At 60.2% G+C, this 22,189-nt stretch overlaps 1 protein-coding gene across 2 annotated transcripts; it reads right to left on the bottom strand.

Moving 5' to 3' along the window:
* Positions 1-1,693: 1,693 nt before the first annotated feature.
* PARVG (parvin gamma) lies at positions 1,694-20,358 on the bottom strand. Of its 2 annotated transcripts, XM_081128551.1 has the most exons (13): positions 20,016-20,358; positions 18,229-18,309; positions 16,750-16,814; positions 15,304-15,406; positions 13,096-13,236; positions 12,005-12,120; positions 11,692-11,747; positions 10,678-10,700; positions 8,114-8,172; positions 7,827-7,895; positions 5,982-6,083; positions 2,460-2,532; positions 1,694-2,001 (listed from the first exon to the last, which is right to left on the bottom strand). In XM_081128551.1, exons 2-13 carry the CDS (start codon positions 18,293-18,295, stop codon positions 1,892-1,894), a joined length of 984 nt encoding a protein of 327 aa, XP_080984677.1. In that variant the 5' UTR covers positions 18,296-18,309; positions 20,016-20,358; the 3' UTR covers positions 1,694-1,891. The 2 variants fall into 2 exon arrangements, with proteins under 2 accessions (XP_080984677.1, XP_080984678.1); XM_081128552.1 differs by lacking the exons at positions 1,694-2,001; positions 2,460-2,532 and adding an exon at positions 5,449-5,619 and having other exon boundaries at positions 20,016-20,089.
* Between the last annotated feature and the right edge of the window lie 1,831 nt (positions 20,359-22,189).

The raw sequence follows: 22,189 nt of genomic DNA, 5'->3' as shown, positions 1-22,189 counted from the left end.
ATGTGAGTTCAAAGCCAAAGCTAGAAGTGACCTCTGTGACCCAGAGAAGGCAGGACAGGAACCTCAAACATTGCACCGCCCCGTGTCCGCCATGGGGCTGTGGGGCTGTGAGCTCTGCCAGGCCCCAGCCTCCACCCAAGCCCCTCGGCGCCCGCAGCTCCACGCCCGGGGCCTGCAGGTGGCGGGTGCAGGGACCGGCCGTGAGGAGCGGCCGGTGCACAGGGTCTGTGCAGATGGAAAAGCCCCCTGCGCACTGATGCCAGTCGGCCTGAACCGCTCGTGGATAAATGAATGGATTCACGCAATTGTTGGTCCGCCCAGGCCCCGTGGCCGGCGCTTTCTGGAAGAATCCTTTCTGGGGGGCTTCCCCACTGTGCCTCTTCCCACCAGCCAGGCCTCCCAGGACTTGCTGCCCCGGCTCAGCCCAGGCCCGTGAGCCCGGGGGCCAGCGGGTGAGGACCCTGTGAGCTCCCAGGCTGGCTGGGGGGCAGGGCCTGGGGCAGGGGAGGTGGCAGCTTTGAAGTGTAACCACAGAGAGGGGGAGGAGCACTTTTTTCCCTAGACAAGCTGTTCGCTTACCAGCTGACTTTGGGGGGAAAAAAAAAATTCCCCTTGCCATCTGTTCCCAGAGCGGGCTGGTGTGGGGCCCGGGGCTTCCCGCAGCTCGGGCAGCCAGACCCACTTTCAGAAGCCGAGACAGCTGCCCCTGGCCTATTTTGGGAAGCCGCTCAACTCAGGCACCTCCGCCTTCGAGGCATTTCCCGTCACTCTCCGAGCTGTTTGCTCACCCGGCCCAAGCCTGCCAGCTCCTTCCCGGGCCCTGGACGCCTTCCCGGGAGACACTAGAAATATCCTGCTTCCAGCTTTTGTGGCCACTTCAGCCCGAGTCGGATTTCTCGGGATGGAGGAGAGGGAGCCAGGGAGAGCCAGGCCGTCCCACGGAGGAGGGAAGGGCTCCCTGGCCCCTCCTCGGCCTCCTTTGTGGGAGCCACGCCCCTCTCCCCCTCTCACCCCAATTCACCGGGACCCCCCAGGTGTCCACCCTGTTCCAGGCCCATCCCCCCTCCACTCCCTCCTCAAGGACGCCCCCTCCTCTTGTGAGTGACCGGTCCTGGGTGGGTGGGACGAGGGCATCCGGGGCAGGGCAGAGAGCCTCAGAAAGTCCTGGAAGGAGCACTCAGCTTTCAGCTTGGAGGGAATGGGGTGAGGTAGGGGACAGAGCAGGGTCAGCAAAAAGCTCAGAAAGCCAGTGATGCCAGGAGGACCCAGAGCCTCGGGCACTTCCCTGGGGACAGACTGGGCCGCTAATCAACCGCAAGGACATATCCTTTGTGACTTGGGCAAAGCTGGTGATTTTAGCCGTGGGGCGGGCCTGGGCCTCAGTGCCTTGGGCGGGTAACTGAGTTACCTCCCCCAGTGGCTCAGGGGCTTGGCTTTGGAGACACGTGGGGCTCCTGCCAATGGATGGTGATTCTGGGACCATCGCCCCAGGCGGCGGCAGCTGAGTGCGGGCAGGCCCGGGCCTCTGGCCATCAGCCCCGACTCCTGAGAGCCCCTTCTGCCCTCAGAGCCAGACCCTCACGCCCGGGTGAAGGTCACGTCGCGGGGCTCTGTCTGCCCGTGGGGGTCGGGGAGGCTCGGAGAGGAGAGGCCAGCACCTTCCACACTCAGCCCCTGGGGAGGGAGGCCTGACAGGGTCAGCTCCTACTTGTGCATATTTAATGGCCCTTTCAGGACGCTGGCAGGCTCCCAAGATCCCTCCCAGAAATACATTTGTTAAAATAAACCGAGCGAGGCCAGAGGTTGGCTCAAAATGGATCCATGCCTGGTGGGTTCAGAGATATTCGGACAGGTGGAAACCGGAGCTGGCCGGGGTTGGCGGGGGTGGCGGTTAGCTGGGGGGCCCGCGGGGCACCCTGTCCGCCTCTTCTTTGAGTTTGTGCCTGCAGAACAGGCTGTAGAGGACACGTAGGGTGCTCTTGCTGTCCTTGTTCACGATGTCTGCGGCCAGAGGAGAGCGGGGAGCGGGTCAGGCCCGGGGATGGGGTGACGAACCACCCCAGTGTGCCTGGGACTCGGGGCTCTGGTGCTGACTCCCAAAACCCCTGGCAAACCAAGCAGCTGGTCCTGCTCGGCCTGAGTCCCAGGGCCCATCGCGTGGCCCTGCTCCCCTCCTCCCGCCCAGTCCTCCCCAGCACCCCTCTTGCCATGCAGAAACCCCTTAAGATCTCACCTCTCTGGATAGCCCAGCCCAGGGGCCCAGACCCCCATCCCCTCTCCCTGGGATCCCTCCACCACGGGGTGGGTGGGAGCCACAATGTCCCCCATAGAAAGCCTCCGTAAACGCTCCTTATGCACTCAGGCCAGCAAGAGGAGCCCCTCACGCACCCCACTCTGTGCACCCGCCCGAGGCTGGCTGCCCAAGGAACGGCCCCCACCCACGCGGACCCCATGCTCACCTTCGGGGCTGACGGGGTAGCTGAGCAGGCCTCCGTCCTTCAGCAGCTCCAGGGCCAGGGTGACGTTGTGTAGCTGCAATGACAAGCCCCCACCAGATGTTGGCAAAGTGAGGTAGCCCCAATCCAGGCCCCCAGCAGCAGGCCCACCCTCACCCATGACGGCCCCACGCATCAAGGAGGCCACCTCTAATGGGAATGCAGTCTGGGGATCAGGGAAGGCTTCCTGGTGGAGGCAACGCAGGGAGGTAAGTCCACCGGGGGAGGGGACTTAGCCAGGGGTAGGAGCATGGGTCCATCCCAACCTCTTCTGAGACAGCCCTCACCCTGTGGGTGACATCCCCCCAGAGCCAGCTGAGTCTCATAAGCAAAGCACAGATGAGGAAACCGAGGCTCCTAGTGGCCAAGGGGCTTTATCTGAACTCACATGACAGAAAGTGCTAGAACAAGGTCTGCCTCATCCCAATGCCTGTGCAAAGCAGGCTGGAGGCTGGAAGAGCCAACCTTGCCCTGGCCCACCGGGACCCTAATTCTGGCTTGGTCACCGGGTGACCTCGAGCAAGTTGCTTGGCCCCCGGGCCTCCCCTTGCTCACCTGAAGAATGGGGTCACCACCCTTTCCCCCACATCTTGATACAAGATGCTGGGCAGGAAGCCCCGTCAGCCCTGGACTCAGAGCAGACCCTGGGTTGGGGGGTCACCTCCCTTTCCACATCTAGTCTCTCCCTTGGGCCTCAGAGATAGCCGCACAGAGCCCACCCTTCTGTGCACAGGAGCCTGGGCAGCAGACAGAGGGGTGTGGGGTGAAGGGGGATAGCAAGGCCTAAAGTTGGCTGAACCTCTGACTCTCTGTGACCTCCAGCAGGTCCTTCCATGGTCTCAGCCACCCGAGGGTCCACTGTGGGGCTAGACACCCCAGACTGGTGGCCAGCCACATGCTAGGCAGTTCCTATGGTAACCCAGCCAGGAGGCCCAGTCGGGCAGAGTCTAGCCCTTCCCGGGCTGCCTCTGGTCACCTGGTGGGTCTGGGCAGGACGAGTCCTGGGATCTGGGATGGAGGTCTGTGCATCACCCCCACCAGGTCGAAAGTCACAGGTCAGACGAGTCCCACATCCCGGCCGGGCCTCAGTTCCCTCCTCTGAACCGTGGAAAAGCCCATCTTCCCACCGCCGCTCCAAGGCTTCCGTGTGGGTCCGAGGTGATGAGAGACAGGGACCGAAGGCACAGCTTGGGGTCTGAAGGTGGCATGATGGAGGCCCAGGGGGCCTGGCCTCATCGAGGCTGCCCTGCTGCTTCCCCACATCTGGCCTACTGGCCCTACAGGGGCTGGGAGGTGGCGTGTGGGAGGGCTCAGGCCCCTGAGAAAGAGCTCCCCTGGGAGCGGTAAGGGGGTGGGTCACAGTCCTGGCAGAGTTGGGGGAGGATCTTCCACCCGCCCCCAAGGACTGCTGTCCTCCCGGGCAGCTGGCTCGCTAGGGGCTGCAAGGGGCCATGGCGGCCCCTCCTTGGGACCTGGAGGGCAGGGTGAGCAGGTCCTTCCCCATTGGGGACTGTCGATGTTGGAGCACTGGATGGACAGAGCGGCTGAGCTGGGGTAGGTCAGATGCAAGAGAGAATGGGAGTGGCAGGGTCACCGGCCAGCAGGGCTGTCCCCTCTACAGTCAGTCAAGAAGAAACAAAAGCTGTCACAGGGTCCACACCTCTGGGGAAGGAGGGGCCTCTCAGAGGGAGCAGATCAGAGCTCCACAGTCCTGTAACTGTGTCCCCGCGTCTTCTCCCTGGGCTGGAGAATCTGGGCAATGAGGGCTGCCGTATTGCTGTTGTCCATGTCTCACAATCGCCGTTCACGGGTGCACAGGACGTCACCGTGGGAGAGAGGCGGAGGCCCAAGGCCCTGCCTCTGATGGCGTGATCCAGGGTAGAGATGGGAGAGGGTCTGTGACCAACACAGACATGTTTGGAGACATGTTGGCTAAACAGAGCAATAGGGAAATCCTTTGCTGCAGGACTTCTCAGAGCCTTGAATACGTACATTATGGTGTATCGTGAACCTTCGAGACTACGCATGTTTCCCCAAGTTATTTGACCACAGGGTCCATTTGTCACAGAGCATCTCCTGAGACCAGTGTTTCAGAAACATTTGGTTCATTCACTTATTTCTAAAATATCGATGGAGCATTTAGCACACACCGGCTGTGAAAGGGGCAAAGCACGCTCCCGTCCCGCAGAGCCTGTGCTTGGAGAAGGGCTGCTGTCGACACTATAGAAGTGGCCCCCGCGCTGTCTGTTGCGCTCCTCGGCGGCGCTCAGCCGGGCGGCTCCAGGATGTCCGGCCGCGCTCTGCCCAACGCATCACTTTTCTGCCGCGCCCGGTTTGAGATGATGGAGGTGAAAACGCTGAGTTCCGCAGAGCTAAGGGGCGGTCAGGACCCGGGAGGGTGCCCTCTGATCCTCTGGGGAGAAATCACTGACTGGGGGGGGAAGCGGACTGGCTCCTGTCTCCAGGGTTTTGATTTCTGCAGGACAGATAACGTCTCTCTCCCACCATCCTCAACGTCTCACCGAACGCCGCTGACAAGGCAGGTCTGGTGGTGCAAACCCACTGCGAGAGGCCACCGTGCCAGGACGGCAGTTCCTCTGTGCCACCTCCGGAAGGGGCTGTGGCTCCCGCCCTCGCTGACTAATGGCCTCCGCAGTGTTTTACCGGACGTTCCTGCAGCTGAAGCTGCCAGTGCGCCGTAACATTCGCTCCTGGGCAGAGCTGAGAGGCTGCCTCCTCCCCCCCCCCCCGTTTACTGTGGCTCATGTTTCGAAGTTGGTTCTAAACTTGGTGAAACAGCGGATACTGCCCCAAAATACTTGTGCTTTTGTGCACAGCGGGGCCCTGGTTGACGCTGTTCCCTCCCCTGGGGCTGCCTCCCTAGTTAACTCTGCAGAGCAAACCCTAGTCAGCCTCACAGGTCACCTCGTGTGCAATGTCTCTCCTGGCTTCTTCAGATTTTACTACCCCTCTGTCCTCCAGGTCACGCACTGGCCCACAGTGAGCCAACACATGCCATCGTGGCCCTGAGAGCATGCTGGGCATCGGCTGGGAGGTCCAGAAGCAGGAGCCGTGTTGGGTTGTCTCTGGTCCACACAGCACAGGGCCTGACACCGAGCAGGACCTCGGGAATGAGGGGTCAGGGGCATGGAGGGTGGGTGGGTGGGCAAGTGGATGGGTGGGCAGGTGGATGGATGGATGGATGGATGGATGGATGGATGGATGGATGGACAGGCAGAGAACTGGATAGATGGATACAAGAATGGGTGGCAGGTGAAGGGCGAGTGAAATTGGTTGGATGGGTAAATGGGCAAGTCAAAGGATCGGTGTGCGGGTGGGTGGGTGGGTAGATGGGCAGACATAGGAGCAGACAAACCTCTCCACCCTTCACTCCACCTGGAGGTGAATGAGAGGAGGCTGGCCCTGCCCATCCCACAGACCTGTCCCCTCAGAGGCAGACCGTGGGGAGTAGCTTAGGAAGCTTACCATTTCCGCAGGGGAGCTGGGAGTGAGGTAGAATTCCTTCAGGTGCAGGAAGAAGCCTTCCAGTTGTCCAATCAGCAGGAGTAAGGTGACCCCGTCTGCAAACTACGAGGGCGATCACTGGAGGCACGCGGCCTGGGGGCCCTCGCCGCCTTTCCCAGGCCACGCAGCCTCTCTGAGCCTGGGGGGTCCTGCTCCCCTTGCCCAGGCAGTGTGGCCCTCACAGGTCACACAGCCTCTCTGGGCCTCAGCCTCCCTTTTGAGGAACTGGGAGGCACCCCTGCCCCTGGAGCACTGCCGCCAACACTGGCGCCGCGGGGGTAAAGCGGCTCCTGGCCGCCTGGCACCCAGTACGTGCTCAATAAAGGAGCTGTTTTACATCGCCAGTGAAACAGCCTCACATCGTTTTTAAACCACACGTGGGCCCACGAGCTACAGAGATGCAGGAGGAAACGGGAGCAGTGTGAACTGACTCCACGGGGAAGAGCCAGGCCCAGCGCACGGCCCGCTTGGCCGGCGCCCGCGAATTTTCCTGCCTGTTCGGCTCGTGGGGACCAAGGCAAAGCCTCCACCCGGCACCGGCAGATCATGTGCCAACACGTCCAGCTCGGCCTCCTCAACGATACAGCACGGGGCTGGGCACTGGGCACCACCGCTCGCAGGCCTTAGTGGAAATTCCTCACGTGAGGTCCCCCCTGATGCTGTTGGCTCAGCCTCAGCTCGTTTCTGCTGACACCACCAGATTCCAGGGACTTCAGAATCCCCTTTATCCAGCCGTCTCTAAACACCATCCCTGTCCTTGCCTTTGCTCTCTGACACCGATATTTTACCGAGGGAGAGAGAGGTGAAACAGGGAGAGTGCAGACCCACGAAGTCACCCTGTTTATACTCATATAAAGTACAATTGAACATGCCCTGGCCGGTGTGGCTCAGCTGGGTGAGCATCGACCTGTGCTCTGGAAGGTTGCGGGTTTGATCCCCGGTCAGCGCGCATACCCTGGTTGTGGGTTCGATCCCCAATTGGGGTGCATATGGGAGGCACTGATCAATGTTTCTCTCTCACATCGATGTTTCTCTCTCTCTCTCTCTAATATATATAATTAAACAATAATATATTATTTAGTGTGCCAGGTAATATATTAAATATTGAATAGTCACAATCTCATTTATTACTTGCAATTGTATGAGGTTGGTATTGTCGTATACATTTTAAAAGACAAGGAGCCTGAGGTTCAGAGAAGTCCAGGCCCAGTGCCATACAGCCACTGTGGAGATGTCCACCTAGCTTCAAAGTCTGGTGTCTGCACCCTGCCATGTCACCACACCATCTCACACACAGACGTCTCCTGTGGCCACCATGTGAGGTGGTGAGGAGCACAAACTCTGGCCTCAGCAGGCTAGGTTAAGATCCCAGGTCCATAAATCGCTGTGTGACCCTGGATGAGTGAATTAACCTCTCTGTGCCTTCATTTATAACGCGGGGCACATAGCCCAGACCTACAAAACACTGTGGGTAGGCGCATACAGTGTTAAGGGGGAACAATTGTGGGCTTTGAGTCTGGTAGCTGGTAGTCTAAGATTAATTTTGAAAAAAGAGCTGAAAATTGTTATTTTCAATGAAGAGTAATAATAGCATAGATGAGCCCCTTTGTAAAGCTCCCACGGCCCCACTTCACAGGGTCCCCACGGGGTCCTGGTTGGTGATGCTGCCTGGCAGCAACACTCCCCAGCTGGAGAGGACCTCAAGGCTCTGAGAGGTGACAGAGGGCGGGCCCGGCTCCCAGTGGCCCGTGAGCCCTCTTCTCTGACGGCTGTCCCCTGCCTGGGACCCCACAGCTGAGTCCCTACCTGGGTTTCCAGATCCTGCACGGACAGGCCCAGGCGTTCTACCTTCTGGTTGACAAAGGTCACGATGGCCTATCCAAGAAAGGACAAAGTCCCCAGGCCCCAGCTCAGGGTTGTGGCCTTCCCGCTTAGGGGGACAGAACCCCCCAACACACACAGCACCCGGCACACAGCAGGTGTGGACCAGGCCCTGGTCCCCCCCCCTCCCCCCCCCCGTCCTTTGTCCCCTGAGGCACGACCCAGGTTGGCGGCGGGTGGCCAGAGAGCTGCTCAGAGCTTTGATCTCTTACCTCCTTCACGGCGTTCACTTTCTCGGGAGCCAGCATAAATAACTCATCAAAGACGTCCTCTGCAGACAGACCCAATAAACACCTCGTTACAACATTATTATCGCTGAGTCAAACAGGGACTTTCTTCCACAGAAATTTCTCAGGGAAACCAGTCCAGAGGGAGCTTTCATTTTATCTCAAGGTTCTTGAATTTAAAAACAGGCCTGGATCTAAGTCACCGCTTCCCAGGCTGTGTGGCTCAGCGGGAATCACCTCCCCTCTCTGTGCCTTGGTTTCCTCACCTGTAAAGTATGGCTGGTGATACCTACCAGGTAGGGTCATTGCAAAGATCAAATTTGGCAGCAAAGGTCAAATTTGGCATGGTGGCTGGGCCGCAGCAGGGCTTCAATAAACGGCCATCTATTCTGCAGGGGACACCTGGTACTGTGTCTGCTCGGCCACCATCCCTCCCTCTGAAACTTGCCCTGTCTCCTCCCAGTTCCCTGCTCCACCCACAGGTCCATGGGAGCTGCCCTAGGTGGCTGAGCAGGGGCCAGCCCTGGATGGATCCTTGCCCACGGGTCCCTTTGCGGGGTTTGTGGACTGGAAGAATGAGGCATCGAGCTGGCCCAGAGTGTCTGAGCCTGCAGTGTGCACACAGCCAGTGCCCTCAGCAGCTGAGTCATGCCCATAGGGGCTGGAACAGAAGGAGCCTCTTGGCAGCTCAGGCTCCCAGTCTGGCCTCAGGCACCCCGGGTCCTCAGGCTAACCCCCTTTGCCCACAGCATGCGTTTTTACTGTCTGCAGCTAACACACCTCCCCCAGGGGGACTGGCCCTCGGGCACTGAATATACAGACTGGCTAGAAGAGCTGACCTTTGGATTCTGCCACTCAGCAGCTGTGTGACCCTGAGCAAGTCACTTCACCTCTCTGGGCCTGTTTATGCCTTTATTAGTGAGGTGGAAGAGCGGCAACAGATAGCATCGTGCATGTAAAAAAGCCCCGCAAGCCAATAATCACAGTGCAAACACCACTGTCCCTACCAGACCTTCCGGTCTGTGGTCAGGGAAACTGTCACTGAAGGAGCCAGAAATAGAGGCAAATATGCTGAGACGACCCAGCCAGGACAGGATGCATGTGCTGGAGAAGGTGTTAAGGAGGCCTTGTCCTGGGCCCCTGCCCCTTACCGTGTAACCCATCTTCATGCGCCCTCCTAACAACACTGCTCCTTGGGCAACCCCAGTAACCCCCCCACACACACCCCTGGCCTTGCACCTCCCCTCTCCTCCTTTCCCCAGGCAGCCTCCCTCTGCCCCTTGCAGGTGATTATTTCCATGTCTGCAGATGAGGTGCCCCGTGTAGAACCTCCTGCCCATAGAGCTCTGTGTCCTAAGTGGGGAGGATTTGGGAAGGAAAAGTAATGTTAGGATGGATGGATGGTGGATGGTGGATGGATGGATGGATGGTGGATGGATGGTGGATGGATGGATGATGGATGGTGGATTGTGGATAGATGGTGGATGGATGGATGGATGATGGATGGATGGATGGTGGGTGGATGGATATATGGATGGTGGATGGTGGATGGATGGTGGATGGATGGATAGATTGGTAGATGGATGGATGGATGGGTGGATGGATGGATGGATGGATGGGTAGATGATGGATGGATGGATGGATGGATGGATGGATGGATGGATAGTGGGTAGGTGGATGGATTGGTAGATGGATAGATGGATGAGTGGATGGATGGATGGATGGATGGATGGATGGATGGATTGGTAGATGGGTGGATGGATGGATGGATGGATTGGTAGATGGATAGATGGATGAGTGGATGCATGGATGGATGGATGGTGGATGGATGGGTGGAGTGGTGAATGGATGGATTAGTAGATGAATGGATTAGTGGGTGGATGGATGGATGGATTGGTGGATAGGTGGGTGGGTAGGTAGATGGATGAATAGATGAAGAGCTAGCAAGCCCTGCTCACTGAGGAAGGAAGGAAGGAAGGAAGGAAGGAAGGAAGGAAGGAAGGAAGGAAGGAAGGAAGGAAGGAAGGAAGGAAGGAAGGGTCAGCCAGCTGAAGAGCTCTCTCACAAAGCAGCAGCCACATTATTGAACCAGCCCCGTTAAGCACTCACTCTGTGCTAAGCACATTTACAAATTCCCTTTCAACCCTCACCACCAACTTAAGAGGCGGGTGCCATTATTAATCCCATTTTACAGATGAGGAAACCGAGGCACAGTGGATTAAGGGGCTTTTCCAAGCTCACGTGGCTAATAAATGGGAGAATTCGTGTTTGAACCCAGGCCATCTGCCCCAGAGCCCACACACTTAGCGACGCCGTCACCACCGCCAACGGGAATTCCAGACCTTGCCACCCATCTGAGCGGTGGCATGAGGAGCAGCCAGCCAAATCCACGCAGGGACAGACAGAAAGAGCAACAGATGGGCCGGAAGAAAGCTCGAGATGCAAGTGCAGACGGCAAAGGGGAGAGGACACCGGCAATCAGCCCCGCGCCTGCGTGGCTGTCACCACGTGCCCGAGACACAGGTGCCTCACGTGGCAGGGGTACTCACTGGGACCTTGGCCTTTGTCCGTGCTGAGGGGAAATCGTGGGGGAGAAAAGCACAAACAAATGGTTAAAAACCCCGAGACCCATAGATTTTTAATATGACGAGACTTGGCCCCGGCAAGGCTGACAGACACGGGCGTGCTCCACCCCTGCAGCTTTGCAAGGGGCAGGCCCGGGGCAAGCAAACAGCAGAGGCCCCTACGCGTCCCCCGAGCTTCTTGCCTGCAAATGCCCGGGTTTTGTTGTTTGGGGGGCTACTGCTCTGGTTTAAGGGGACACAGTAACGTGCGCGCGGCCTCGCCGAGAGCCTGCGCGTGCCCAGCGAGGGGGGCGCCTCCGCAGCACCGCAGTGCGCCTCGCACCCCCAGCCGCCCGCGAGCCTCGCCCCGCTTTGGTTTCTCTCGCCCGCCCGCGAGTGCTGCTGTTCGAGAAGTTCATGCCCGTGAAATCACACAGCTTGTGCTCTTGTGTGTCCGGCTTCTTTCACTCCGTTTTTATTGTTTTGAATGGGATTTTCTTTCACTTTCTTGTTAAATTTTCCACCCCATCCCGCCCCCTATAAGCAAGGTCTGGGCCCAAAGCGGGCCAAGCTGTCCTGGGAGCCAGGCAGCCCCTCTGAGGGGAGCTGACCATGGGGAGTGGGGGGGAGTGGCCTGGGACAGAGACCCAGGGCTCAGCATAAAGGCAGAGAGCCGAGGGGCAGGCGCCCGGTGGGGTCCAGGATTCAGCCCACAGCCTAGAGATGGGGGGGGGGGCCCTCACCCCAGCTTCTGAACTCACAGGGGCAGAGGAGGGCGATTTTAGGGTCACAGGGGTGAAGGAACGTGGCACCGTGGGCTCCAACCGCGCCTTCCACTCAAGCCCCTGGTGGCTGTGGTGTGACCTCATGACCGAGGGCCAGGGCCCCTCTGATCCCAACTCTGCCTGTTTTGCGGGTAGATCTGCCCCTGGCCCGGCCCGCCACCAACTTTCACGAAACCCGGCCCAGCCCCCACCACGGCCCCGCTCCTTCCCCGACCTGCTTTCAGTGAGTTGCTCCACCGACTTCTCCGACTTCAGGCCGCTCTTGGTGCTCTAAGGATGGAAAGGGAAGGGACTGAGTGATCCCAGGGCACTCGGCCCACGCCTGCTGCGCAGTCTGGAGAGCCAAGGCAGCCCTGCGGAGCCCCGGTTCCTCTGCCCCCGTCCCCCTCGGCGTGGGCTCCCGGGCAGTCCCCTCACTGTGGCTGGCCAACCCTCCTGCCCACGAGCCCTGAGCCCCACGAGGCCTTGCAGCATCCCCCGACCCAGGGGATGCGATGTGGACCCTAAGCCATGCACCCCATGCTTACCTCCATGGTGATCACCTCCACCTGGACGTTGGCTGGGAGGGGCAGGTTGGGCTGGAAGCGCTTGGCCAGAGCCAGGAGGAGATGCAGGGTGGCCAGCAGGTCCTTGTTGAAGATGGCTGGCAGGGGAGAGGGGCATGAGGTCAGAGCTGAGGGGCCACCCATACCTGGACCACATGGAGCTCTCCTTATGGTCACAGCAACCCTCTGTAGACCACGGAGACCCATGTCCCGCCTTCTGGAAGGCAGAGGCCTGGAGATCGACATTTAGACCCCAAAATGGTCACACACGGCCTCAGTCATTCTCCCTCTGAGTACAGCCCGGAGCACACAGCCTGCTGGGTGGCCGGGGAGGAGACAGGGAGATAGATGTTCCCTGAAACACTGTTTACACCTGAAAACAGCCACGTCCTGTCCTACAGTAGGACACCGGGTGGACAAATGGTTAGATCTAAGCCAAATGTGACTTAATTCAGGGTCAACATTATAAACACCAGTTACTAAACCTGAGGCTGGAAAGTGGAGATGGCAGTGGCCTGCGGCCCCACAAGAGGGTTTGAAACAGTTGCTTCATTGCCACCTCAGAGAAACTACTTACCTCCTTTCAGCCTCAGTTTTCTCATCTGGGGAATGGGGAGAGTGGAGAGGTTGGAATGGCAGGAAATTCATAGCAAACTCCTAACGAGGCGGGAAGCCCCGGTGCTTTGCACACCCTCACTCCCTACGAACACGCTCTGCAGATATGACTGAAATAAACTCCTGAGACAGGCCTGCGGGGGCCCCTCTGCCAAGGAAGATTGGCCGTCGCGGTGCTTGGACCTCAGTAAATAGCGGCTGTGTTAGGACAAGACTGTTTATGGTCCCTGTGCTGGGTTTCGCTGAAGTGACACCCTCGGGGACAGGAGTGCGTAGGGCTGTTTGCTCCTCGGTCAGGACCGTGACCCTGTGCCGACTTTGCACCCACCTGAGGCCTCTGCCTCCTTCTAAGCCCCCGGGTGGTGCCCACACCTGAGGCGGCTGAGCCGTGCCTGGCGGGTAGAGAGAGGCCTCCCCAAGCCAAGGACTCAGGCTCCCCAGTCCCCCCCGACACGCACCATCCACGCTCCACTTGACCGCCTGCTCCTCTGCCTGCAGGCTGCTGTTGGTGGCCTCCAGGACGGCCTGGAGCTTGCGCCTCTGGCTCACAGCGGTCAGGGCGATCTCCTCCACTTCCAGCTTGGTCCCCGCCAGCTTCTCTGAGTGCGGGAGAGAGCGGGGAGGGGGAGCGGGGGACACGGTTTGGAATCCTGCAGGGCGCCCGCAGGCGGGGCGCTTCCTCTAGGGGGCTGAGCCTGGCCAGCGTTCAGGTAAGAGCCCCGACCCCTCCTAACCCTAACCCTGACCCTGACCCTGACCCTGACCCTGACCCTAACCCTAACCCTAACCCTATCCTAACCCTAGCCCTAGCCCTAGCCCTAACCTAACCCTAACCCTAGCCCTACCCAAACCCTAACCCTAACCCTAACCCTATCCTAACCCTAGCCCTAACCCTAGCCCCAGCCCTAACCCTAACCCTAACCCTAACCCTATCCTAACCCTAGCCCTAACCCTAGCCCCAGCCCTAACCCTAACCCTAACCCTAACCCTAACCCTAACCCTAACCCTAACCCTATCCTAACCCTAGCCCTAGCCCTAGCCCTAACCTAACCCTAACCCTAGCCCTACCCAAACCCTAACCCTAACCCTAACCCTATCCTAACCCTAGCCCTAACCCTAGCCCCAGCCCTAACCCTAACCCTAACCCTAACCCTAACCCTATCCTAACCCTAGCCCTAACCCTAGCCCCAGCCCTAACCCTAACCCTAACCCTAACCCTAACCCTATCCTAACCCTAGCCCTAACCCTAGCCCCAGCCCTAACCCTAACCCTAACCCTAACCCTATCCTAACCCTAGCCCTAACCCTAGCCCCAGCCCTAACCCTAACCCTAACCCTAACCCTAACCCTAACCCTAACCCTAACCCTAACCCTATCCTAACCCTAGCCCTACCCTAACCCTAGCCCTAGCCCTAGCCCTAACCCTACCTTAACCCTAACCCTAACCCTAGCCCTAACCCTACCCCTGACCCTGACCCTGACCCTAACCCTAACCCTAACCCTATCCTAACCCTAGCCCTAGCCCTAACCCTAACCTTAACCCTAACCCTAGCCCAACCCTAACCCTAACCCTGACCCTGACCCTGACCCTAACCCTAACCCTACCCTAACCCTAACTCTGACCCTGACCCTACCCTAACCCTAACTCTGACCCTGACCCTACCCTAACCCTAACTCTGACCCTGACCCTGACCCTAACCCTAACCCTAACCCTACCCTAACCCTAACTCTGACCCTGACCCTACCCTAACCCTAACTCTGACCCTAACCCTACCCTAACCCTAACCCTGACCCTGACCCTGACCCTAACCCTAACCCTACCCTAACCTTAACCCTGACCCTAACCCCTCCGCACACAGGGCCTGCAGGCTGTGGGGCCTGAGCAACCCCTGTCCCCTCACCTTGCCCCCCGCTGTGCCCCCCCAGCCCTGTACACTTCCTTTTTGCAGGGCAGTGTGGCCAGCAGTTAAAGCCTGACTCCCGGCTTTCTTCACTGTGAGACCTTGGACAAGTTACAAGGCCTCCCGGAGTCTCAGTGCGCTCAGCTGTGCAATGGGGATAGTAACAGCTCGGAGCTGCGCCGGGGATTAATCACACCTGCTCCGTGCTCAGGACGCCTTAGGCAGGCCGGGGATTGTTCTGGAGGCCTTTGCAAAGGCCCTGAGCAGCCCCCAGGCTGACGGAGGACTAGAATCGGACCCGCCGCCCCCCACCCCACAGACAGACCCTAGACCAGCAGGGCCTCACACCAGCGAAGGGAGAGGGTGGGTGGGGAAGGCCTGCAGGGCAGGAGGCACCCTGAGGGGGCTCCCCAGACTGAGAAAGGAGCAAAGGAGCACCCAGCTAGGAGCAGCCACCTCTAGCTGCTGGGTCATCTCACTGCTGGGTCATCTCACTGCTGGGTCATCTCACTGCTGGGTCACCTCAAAGGCCTCTTTCCCTCCAGCAGCCAGGACAGCCCGGGCCTGGACATGGGTTGGCTTGTTGTCCCCAGCAGCCCACAAACAGCAAGTGCTCCATAAATGCTCGCGAGGCAGTGCGGGGGTGGGCGAGCCCACGGTTTAGCAGAGGGAAGCAAAGACTGTGGCCCCAGAGCTCAGCCAGGGTGGGATGAGGCTGGGTAAGGAGCCCACCTGCGGGGGGCAGCCGGGGGGGGCAGCCACTTACGGAAAAGGTGGTGCAGGATGAGCCCATCGAACATGTCTTCCTCCAGGCTTCGGACCACAATGTGCTCGGCGAGGAGCTCAGTGTTGATCCACTCCATCAGCACCTGCAGGTCCCAGATGACCGCTGACCTGGGCCACTTCTCACCTGGCCCCTCACCTGGCTCAGCACTACCCTCCCGCCTGCCAGCTCCTATCCATCCTTCAAGGCCAGGTCAAACATCACCTCCTCTAGGAAGCCCTCCCTGATCTCTCAGACTGTTAGGGGCCTGCTCTAGGCTCCCGAACACTTTCTGCTTTTCACCACAGGCCTGGGCACTGGGAGACCGGTTTGTCCCGTGTAAGGGGTTAGTAGTACAGGGGCTGCTCTGTCCCATCCCAGGCCCTAAACCTTACCATGTGCTGCGCACCAGCTGTTCCCCTCTGCAGCTCGGCCCAAGGGCTGCCCCTGAGGCCACCCAACCTTGCCTGTGCTCCGGGGGCCAGAAGCAGCAGAAAATTACTGCTTCTGCCCCAAGCTAACCAGAACTCGGTCTGTAAACACCAGGCTCCTCCACCCCTGGCAGGAACTCTCCAAGGGGCTGTCCCCACTGGTCCCCACAGCCGCCCAGGAGACCTGAGCTCTCGCGGCCTTCATCCGCTCCATCGCTCACCCTGGGGGGCTCCTTTTCCCCCTTTCTTACTTCCCCACCTCCCTGACTGTCTCCCATGATTGTCACCTCCCAGCTCAACTACATGCACCCACATCCTGATCTCAGGATCAGTTTTTGGAGGAACACACACTAAGGTGACACGCCAGCACCCAGGTTTTCCAGAAGGGGCCACACTGTGTCTGCTCTGTGTCCCAGTGCCCGGCAGTGGGAAAGGTGGGTGGAGGGAGTAAGAGAAAGGGAGGGAGGAAGGAAGGGGTGGGAAATGGGCCACAAATCCTCTGGGGGTGGGAGATGGTGCAGGTCAGGAAGCCTCCCTGGAGGAGGCAATAGAAAGGCCACGTGGGGAGTAGAGAAGTAGGACGGAGGAAGATGGAGGCGCCGAGCCTGTGCCCAGCTGGTCCTGTAGCCAAGGACAGAACTGTGAACTGGGAGACACACCCGTTCCCACCACTTCACCAGCTGTCCATGGCCCTGGGCGCCCAGCAACTGAAGGAGCATAAGCTTCGGGGCTGACGGCCTGGGTCAAACCCCAGCTCTGTGCTAGCCAGCCCCGGGCCCCCCACAGGTCAGGTCACCTCTCTGAGCATTGCTGTCCCCTCCTTGGGATGTAGGTGACAACAGGTCCCTCTCAACCCCATGAGGCCTGCTGGGATCGTATATAAAGGTATAAAGTCAGTGCTCAGTAAACGCTCCTTCCACAAGTGTCTGGGGGGCCTGCGGGGTCACCACCTGCTCGCCCGAGGTCAGGGAGACGAAAGCTGCCTCCAGAGAAACCAGGGCCGGAGAGGCCGCCTCACCTTTTGCAATTCTTCAAATTTGGGGTCCTTCCGGGAAGTGGGGGGCAGGAATCTCTTCTTTTCTCCTGGAAGCAGAGGTGAGCATGACAGAGGCCTGGGGACCGTGCGGGGCCCTGGCAGCTCTCCCCCCGCAGGTCACTCGTAGAGCTGTCACCTTGACCACAGGGGGAATTAGGTCCTGCCGCTTTACACACGCAACACACACACACACAGGAACACACGTGGACTCACACACAGCCCCCTGCAGATGCACAGGCACACACACACCTAGTCATAAACACATCAGCACACACTTGCACACATATGCACACATATATGCACACATATACAGACACATGCTCACAGATACGCACAGACACACACGCCCACAGAGACTCACACGCTCAGATACACACTTGCACACATATGCACGCACACACACAGACACCCCCCCCATAGAGACTCACACGCTCAGATACACACTTGCACACATATGCACACACACACAGACACCCCCCCATAGAGACATGCTCTGATACACACTTGCACACATATGCACACACACACAGACACCCCCCCATAGAGACATGCTCTGATACACACTTGCACACATATGCACACACACACAGACACCCCCCCATAGAGACTCACACGCTCAGATACACACGTGCACACACACATACACAGACACGTACCCGTTTTCTCTCTCTCCCCTCCCTCCCTACCTCCCACTCTCTCTAAAAAATCAGTGGAAAAAACATCATCAGGTGAAGATTAACAGCAACAAAATCATTTCACACGTTCTCCCTGTGGCCGTATTTCCGTGTTGCGGGTGCGTGAGCCCCAGTGAGTCCCCAGCGCCCTGCCCGGGGACTGCGGGGTTGCCTCCGGGCAGCTGAGCACCGCCATCCCCTCCATCTCCGCGGGGACAGGCTTGGGGCAGTGGCCACACCGCCCGCACTGGGCAGGCAGAGACGCGCTGAGGGGACCCCGCTCGCTGAAGGGCTCCTGTCCTGACGCCCACGTTTTAAAGAGCCCGGCACGGCGGGAAGGGAGCCGGTCAGCAGACCCCGCCCGCCAGCCGTCGGATCTGCGGGGGTCCGCCTGGACCCCGGAGCCGCCGCCTCGGGCTGGCTCCCAGCTTAACCACGGGGTTACCGTCGCTCTGGGATGCGGGGACTCTGTGCCTCAGTTTCCCCATGTGTACAAAGGAGCCATGAACGAGATGCTGCACACAGGAAGTGCGTAGCACAGCCCAGCACGTAGTAGGCACGCGTGGCGATCCCTACCCAACATCGCCATTACCCCCGAGATGTGCGGCTGTGAGGGGCCGGGGGCAGCTGCGGGAGGGTCCAGGAGCGGGGAGGGGGCGTCGGCAGGGGCCGAGCGGGACCGGGGCTCAGCTGACAGCTCAGAAGGACCCCGCGTTCCTGGGGCCCGTTTGGTGCTGGCGATGCAGGCCCCCCGCCCGCCCGGCCCCCCAGCCCCGAGGCCGCGCACCTTGTGGGAGCTCCTCCTCTGCCGGCTTGGGGATCTGCAGCAGGTTGTAGAGGGACTCTGTGTCCATTCTCCCCGCCGGCCCTGGGGACGCGGGGGACACAGGGCGTCACGGTCCGCGCGGCCTCTGCTCGCTCCGTGTCACTTCTCCCAGGCCAGGAGACACGGGGACGGGGGGGGGCTGGCTCTGGGTGGACGAGCCACTGCGCTGCCCTGACAAGGGGTCGGGGTCCCTGAGGGGCGCGCAGCCAACGCTCCCCGGGCTCCGGGGCGAGGAGGGCGCGTGGCCAAGGGCACCAACGGAGCTCAGCCTCGGCAGGCAAAGGGGGGTCCTCAGCCGGGCGCAGAGTGCCAGCCCGCCGTGTTCCTGCAGCACAGGAGGTCCCCACACATCCCCCCGCCCCCCACTTACTCCAGGACAGCAAGTCCCCACACATGCCCCCCAACCCTGCTGCACCCCACAGTCAGGACAAAACTGGGACGGCCTCTCCTCCCCTGAGCTCAAGGGGACACCTGGGGGCCTGTGGGGGCCTGTGGGGGCTGGTCGGGGTGAGCACACGGATGGATATTATCTCCAGAGCCTGAGCTTCTGCAGTGGAGGGGAGGCACCGCTTGTCCCCCTGGGCCCCTGAGCCTGGTCAGCTGGGCACAGAGCAGCACCCCCAGCCTCTGAGTGAGTGACCGAAGCTGGTGTGCTATTGTCACCAGGACTGGTCCCACTTCGTGCAGGCTTGGCTCTCAGGGGTGGCCCGGCCCTGCCTGGTCCCCAGTCCTGAACAGGGCTCTCTGCAGTGGGGCTCCTTCTCAGGGGGGGTTGGGGTCTCACACTCCTCCAGCATGGAAAGGGCCGGCACCCACAGTGTGCACGGCCTCATCGTGGGGGGACCCAGCACGTCCCCAGCCTGGGATGGGTGCATTCAGACTAGCGGGGCTTCCTTCCTGTTCTCCTGGCCGACTTCCTCTCCTGCTCGGCTGGCAGCCACACCCCCTCCGTCTTTCTGCAGCCCCTGGCCCTCCTCTGAGTTGCCAACTGGACAGACATTTGGGCCCGGGCGTCATGCAGCGCAAACAAGCTGGTGGTGGCCCCGCAGGGCCCAGAGCTGTGCTGAGACGGAGGCCTTCATGGGGCTGGGGCCACCCTGTCACACTAGCAGCCAGTCTGGGGACCCTGGAGGACCGTCCTGCCCTGATGTAGGGAGCAGGGAGAACACAGCCCCTAGGCCAGGCCTGTCCCCTGAGTCCCAAGCCTCCTCTTGGACACCAGGATTTGGCTCAAGGCCTGTGTCCAGAGAAGAGGAAAGAGCCGGCCTGGGTATCAGGAAGCTTAGGTTCCAGGCCAGCTCTTCCTCACTCGTGCTGTGTGACCTCAGGCAAACACCCTGCCCTCTCTGGTTCTGACACTTCTTCACAAGGAGGGGCCCGACTGCCTGCTGGCCAGAGGCAGCTGAGTGGACAGAGCCCAGAGCTGCCTCAAGCCATCAGCAGCCAGGGCAGTTCCTTCTCGGCCACAGGCCTGTTTCTCCCTCTGGAGTCTGGGGGTAGCTTTTCTGCGTTGGATGAGGCTCAGGGGAGTGGGAACCTGCTGGGGGGCCGCCTCTCCGCATGGGGAGGGGGCAGGGGCGCAGGGGCCACTCGGCCCGGCTCCCCCCACTAAGACTGTGCTCTCTGGGCTCAGTTTCACTGCGCCTCGGAGCCGTCCCCGTGTGAGCTCGGGCCCCCAAGACTCTCGGACAGACAGGCAGCCCCGGCGGCCAAGGCCTCCCTCAGGCTGAGGTGCCAGGAGGACTCACCTGGCTGCTCCTCCACGCAAGGAAATGAAGGTCACGGAGCTTAAATGGTGGCCCCGGGTTGCAAACAGAAGCGGGTTCCGGGTTCCCTAGGTCGGCAGGGGGCTGCAGGGCCCCAGGAGGCGGAGGCCAACGGCTCACTTCCTCCGGGCTGGGCCGCGGCTGCTGCAGGGCCCGCCGGGCTGGGCTGCAGGCTGCTTCCTCCCGCCGGGCGGCAGGCCTGGTGCTTCGAAGGAGATGCCACCACGGGCCCACCGGAAAGCTCTGCCTGCGGCCCGCAACCCAGCCACGCCTCCTGGCCCCCGACACCTTGCAGGCAACTCGAATTTAATATTTCTACTTCCTCTCCTCTCCCCTCCCCACTGCACAAACCAAGCCAGTTCCTCCCCAGATTTCTCGCTTCCCAGTGGCAGAGCCAGCCACCCAACCACTGAGGCCACAGGGGGAAGTCAGCTTCCCCCGAGGCCCCCACGTCCCCACCAGCCAGTCCCCCCTTCCTCCCACCTGGATCACACAGAAGCCTCTCCCCTGAGAAGACCGAGGACACTGGGGACACACGGGAAAGCAGTAGCGGGGCTCTGTAGCCCAGGAAGGACGCTGGGAAATGCTGCCGTTGAAATGGGCTCCTGGATTTCAGTGGAATTGAGGTCATTGCAAAATAGCAGAGGCCACGGGGCAGCCCTCACGCCTCTGCAGCAAGGTGGGTACACAGGTCAGTGTTTGCTGCGTAACAAACCATCTCAAAACACAGCTTAAAACAGCCACCGTTTTACTCAGTGCGTGAGCCTGTGAGTCGGCTGGGAGCCCTGGGACGGCGGGGTCACCTCTGCTGGGCTCCTCTGTGGCCAGTGGGTAAGGCTGGCGGCCAGAACGGCCTCACCTAGTGCGTCTGGCTGTGACCGTGTGGCCTCCGTCTTCCTGTGGACTGACTTAGGCCGGTTCCACAGCAAGCCCAGCACCGGAAGGGAGGGTAAGCCTCAGTGCTGTGTCACAGCATGGGACCCACAGAAAACAACAGGACGTGTGTGCCCCTGGAGAAAGCTGCCGTGGCCCGAGATGACCAGCCGGAGAGCTCTGACCATCCCGAGGGCCAAGGTGGTGGTGCCTACGACCCACAACGGCACACACGTGGCAGCTAGGACTTGGTGGGCCCAGAACTCCTTTTGTATCCTCCCCAGAAGGTGCGTTTTTATTGATTTTAGAGAGGAAGGGAGAGGGAAAGAGAGAGGCAGACATTGATGTGAGAGAGAAACTTCGGTCCGTTGCCTCCTGCACACGCCCGACCAGGGATCGAGCCCGTGACTTCGGGTGCGGGGGACGACTCTCCGACCCACCGCGCGCACTGGCCAGCTGGACCCCTACCCTTGCTCCCTGGGCTCCGTGAGCGCGACGTCATCCGCGCAGTGGGCTGGCACGGTGTCCCATGGGCGGCACTGTCCCAGACCCCTGCAGGGACACGTGTATGCAAATTCAGGGGCTCGATACCTCGTTCCCGGGGAACCGTGTGTCCGTGAACATGGGGATAACTCTCCGAAATGAAATGCAAGTCGCTGCGCCTCTAGTATCCTACCGGTAAGACAGGCGTGGTGCTTGGGGGCACTCTAGCCGCGGGTCTTGGCTCAGCTCCCTCTGCCTCCGCCCCCCCCCCCCCCGCCCTCGTCTGTCACTGCCCCAGTCTCTTCCCACGACCTGCCCGTCTGCGTGGATCTTGTCCATCTGTCTGTCCCTCACCCTCCAGTTCCTTGTTCCCTCCTGCACCCCGGGACCTAGCTTGGCGCACAGTTGGGCCTCAATAAATACTGACAAAAGGCACGTTCACTTCCTCCTGTGTTGGGCTCATGGGGCCCCCGTACCCCACCCCAGGGTAAGGCCCAGCCCTGGCAGGTGGGCAGGATAATAACCATTTATTGACCCAAATTATGCCCCAAACAGTGGATTTGCACTTAAAATGGAACCTGACAAAATCCGCGCTTCCCAGGCACAGAAGGCTGTCCTTGCAGAAGGACTGTGCGTTCCAGTCCCTGCGGCGATGGTGACCCGGTCAGCGACAGTGCTGAGCTGGCTCTGCCTGGGAGAGGCTTAAAGGGACCCCCTCAGGAAGTCCCTTCCCTCTAAATTCTCAGAGTCGACAAATCCTGCTGAGGGCAAGTGGCCATGTAATGTCACAGTTTCCCAGG

Source organism: Miniopterus schreibersii (assembly GCF_964146895.1).
Source record: "Miniopterus schreibersii genome assembly, chromosome: 2".
In the NCBI taxonomy this organism is placed as follows: Eukaryota; Metazoa; Chordata; class Mammalia; order Chiroptera; family Miniopteridae; genus Miniopterus; species Miniopterus schreibersii.
Note: the sequence above shows the minus strand (reverse complement) of the source record. Positions and strands in the feature narration are given on the sequence as shown.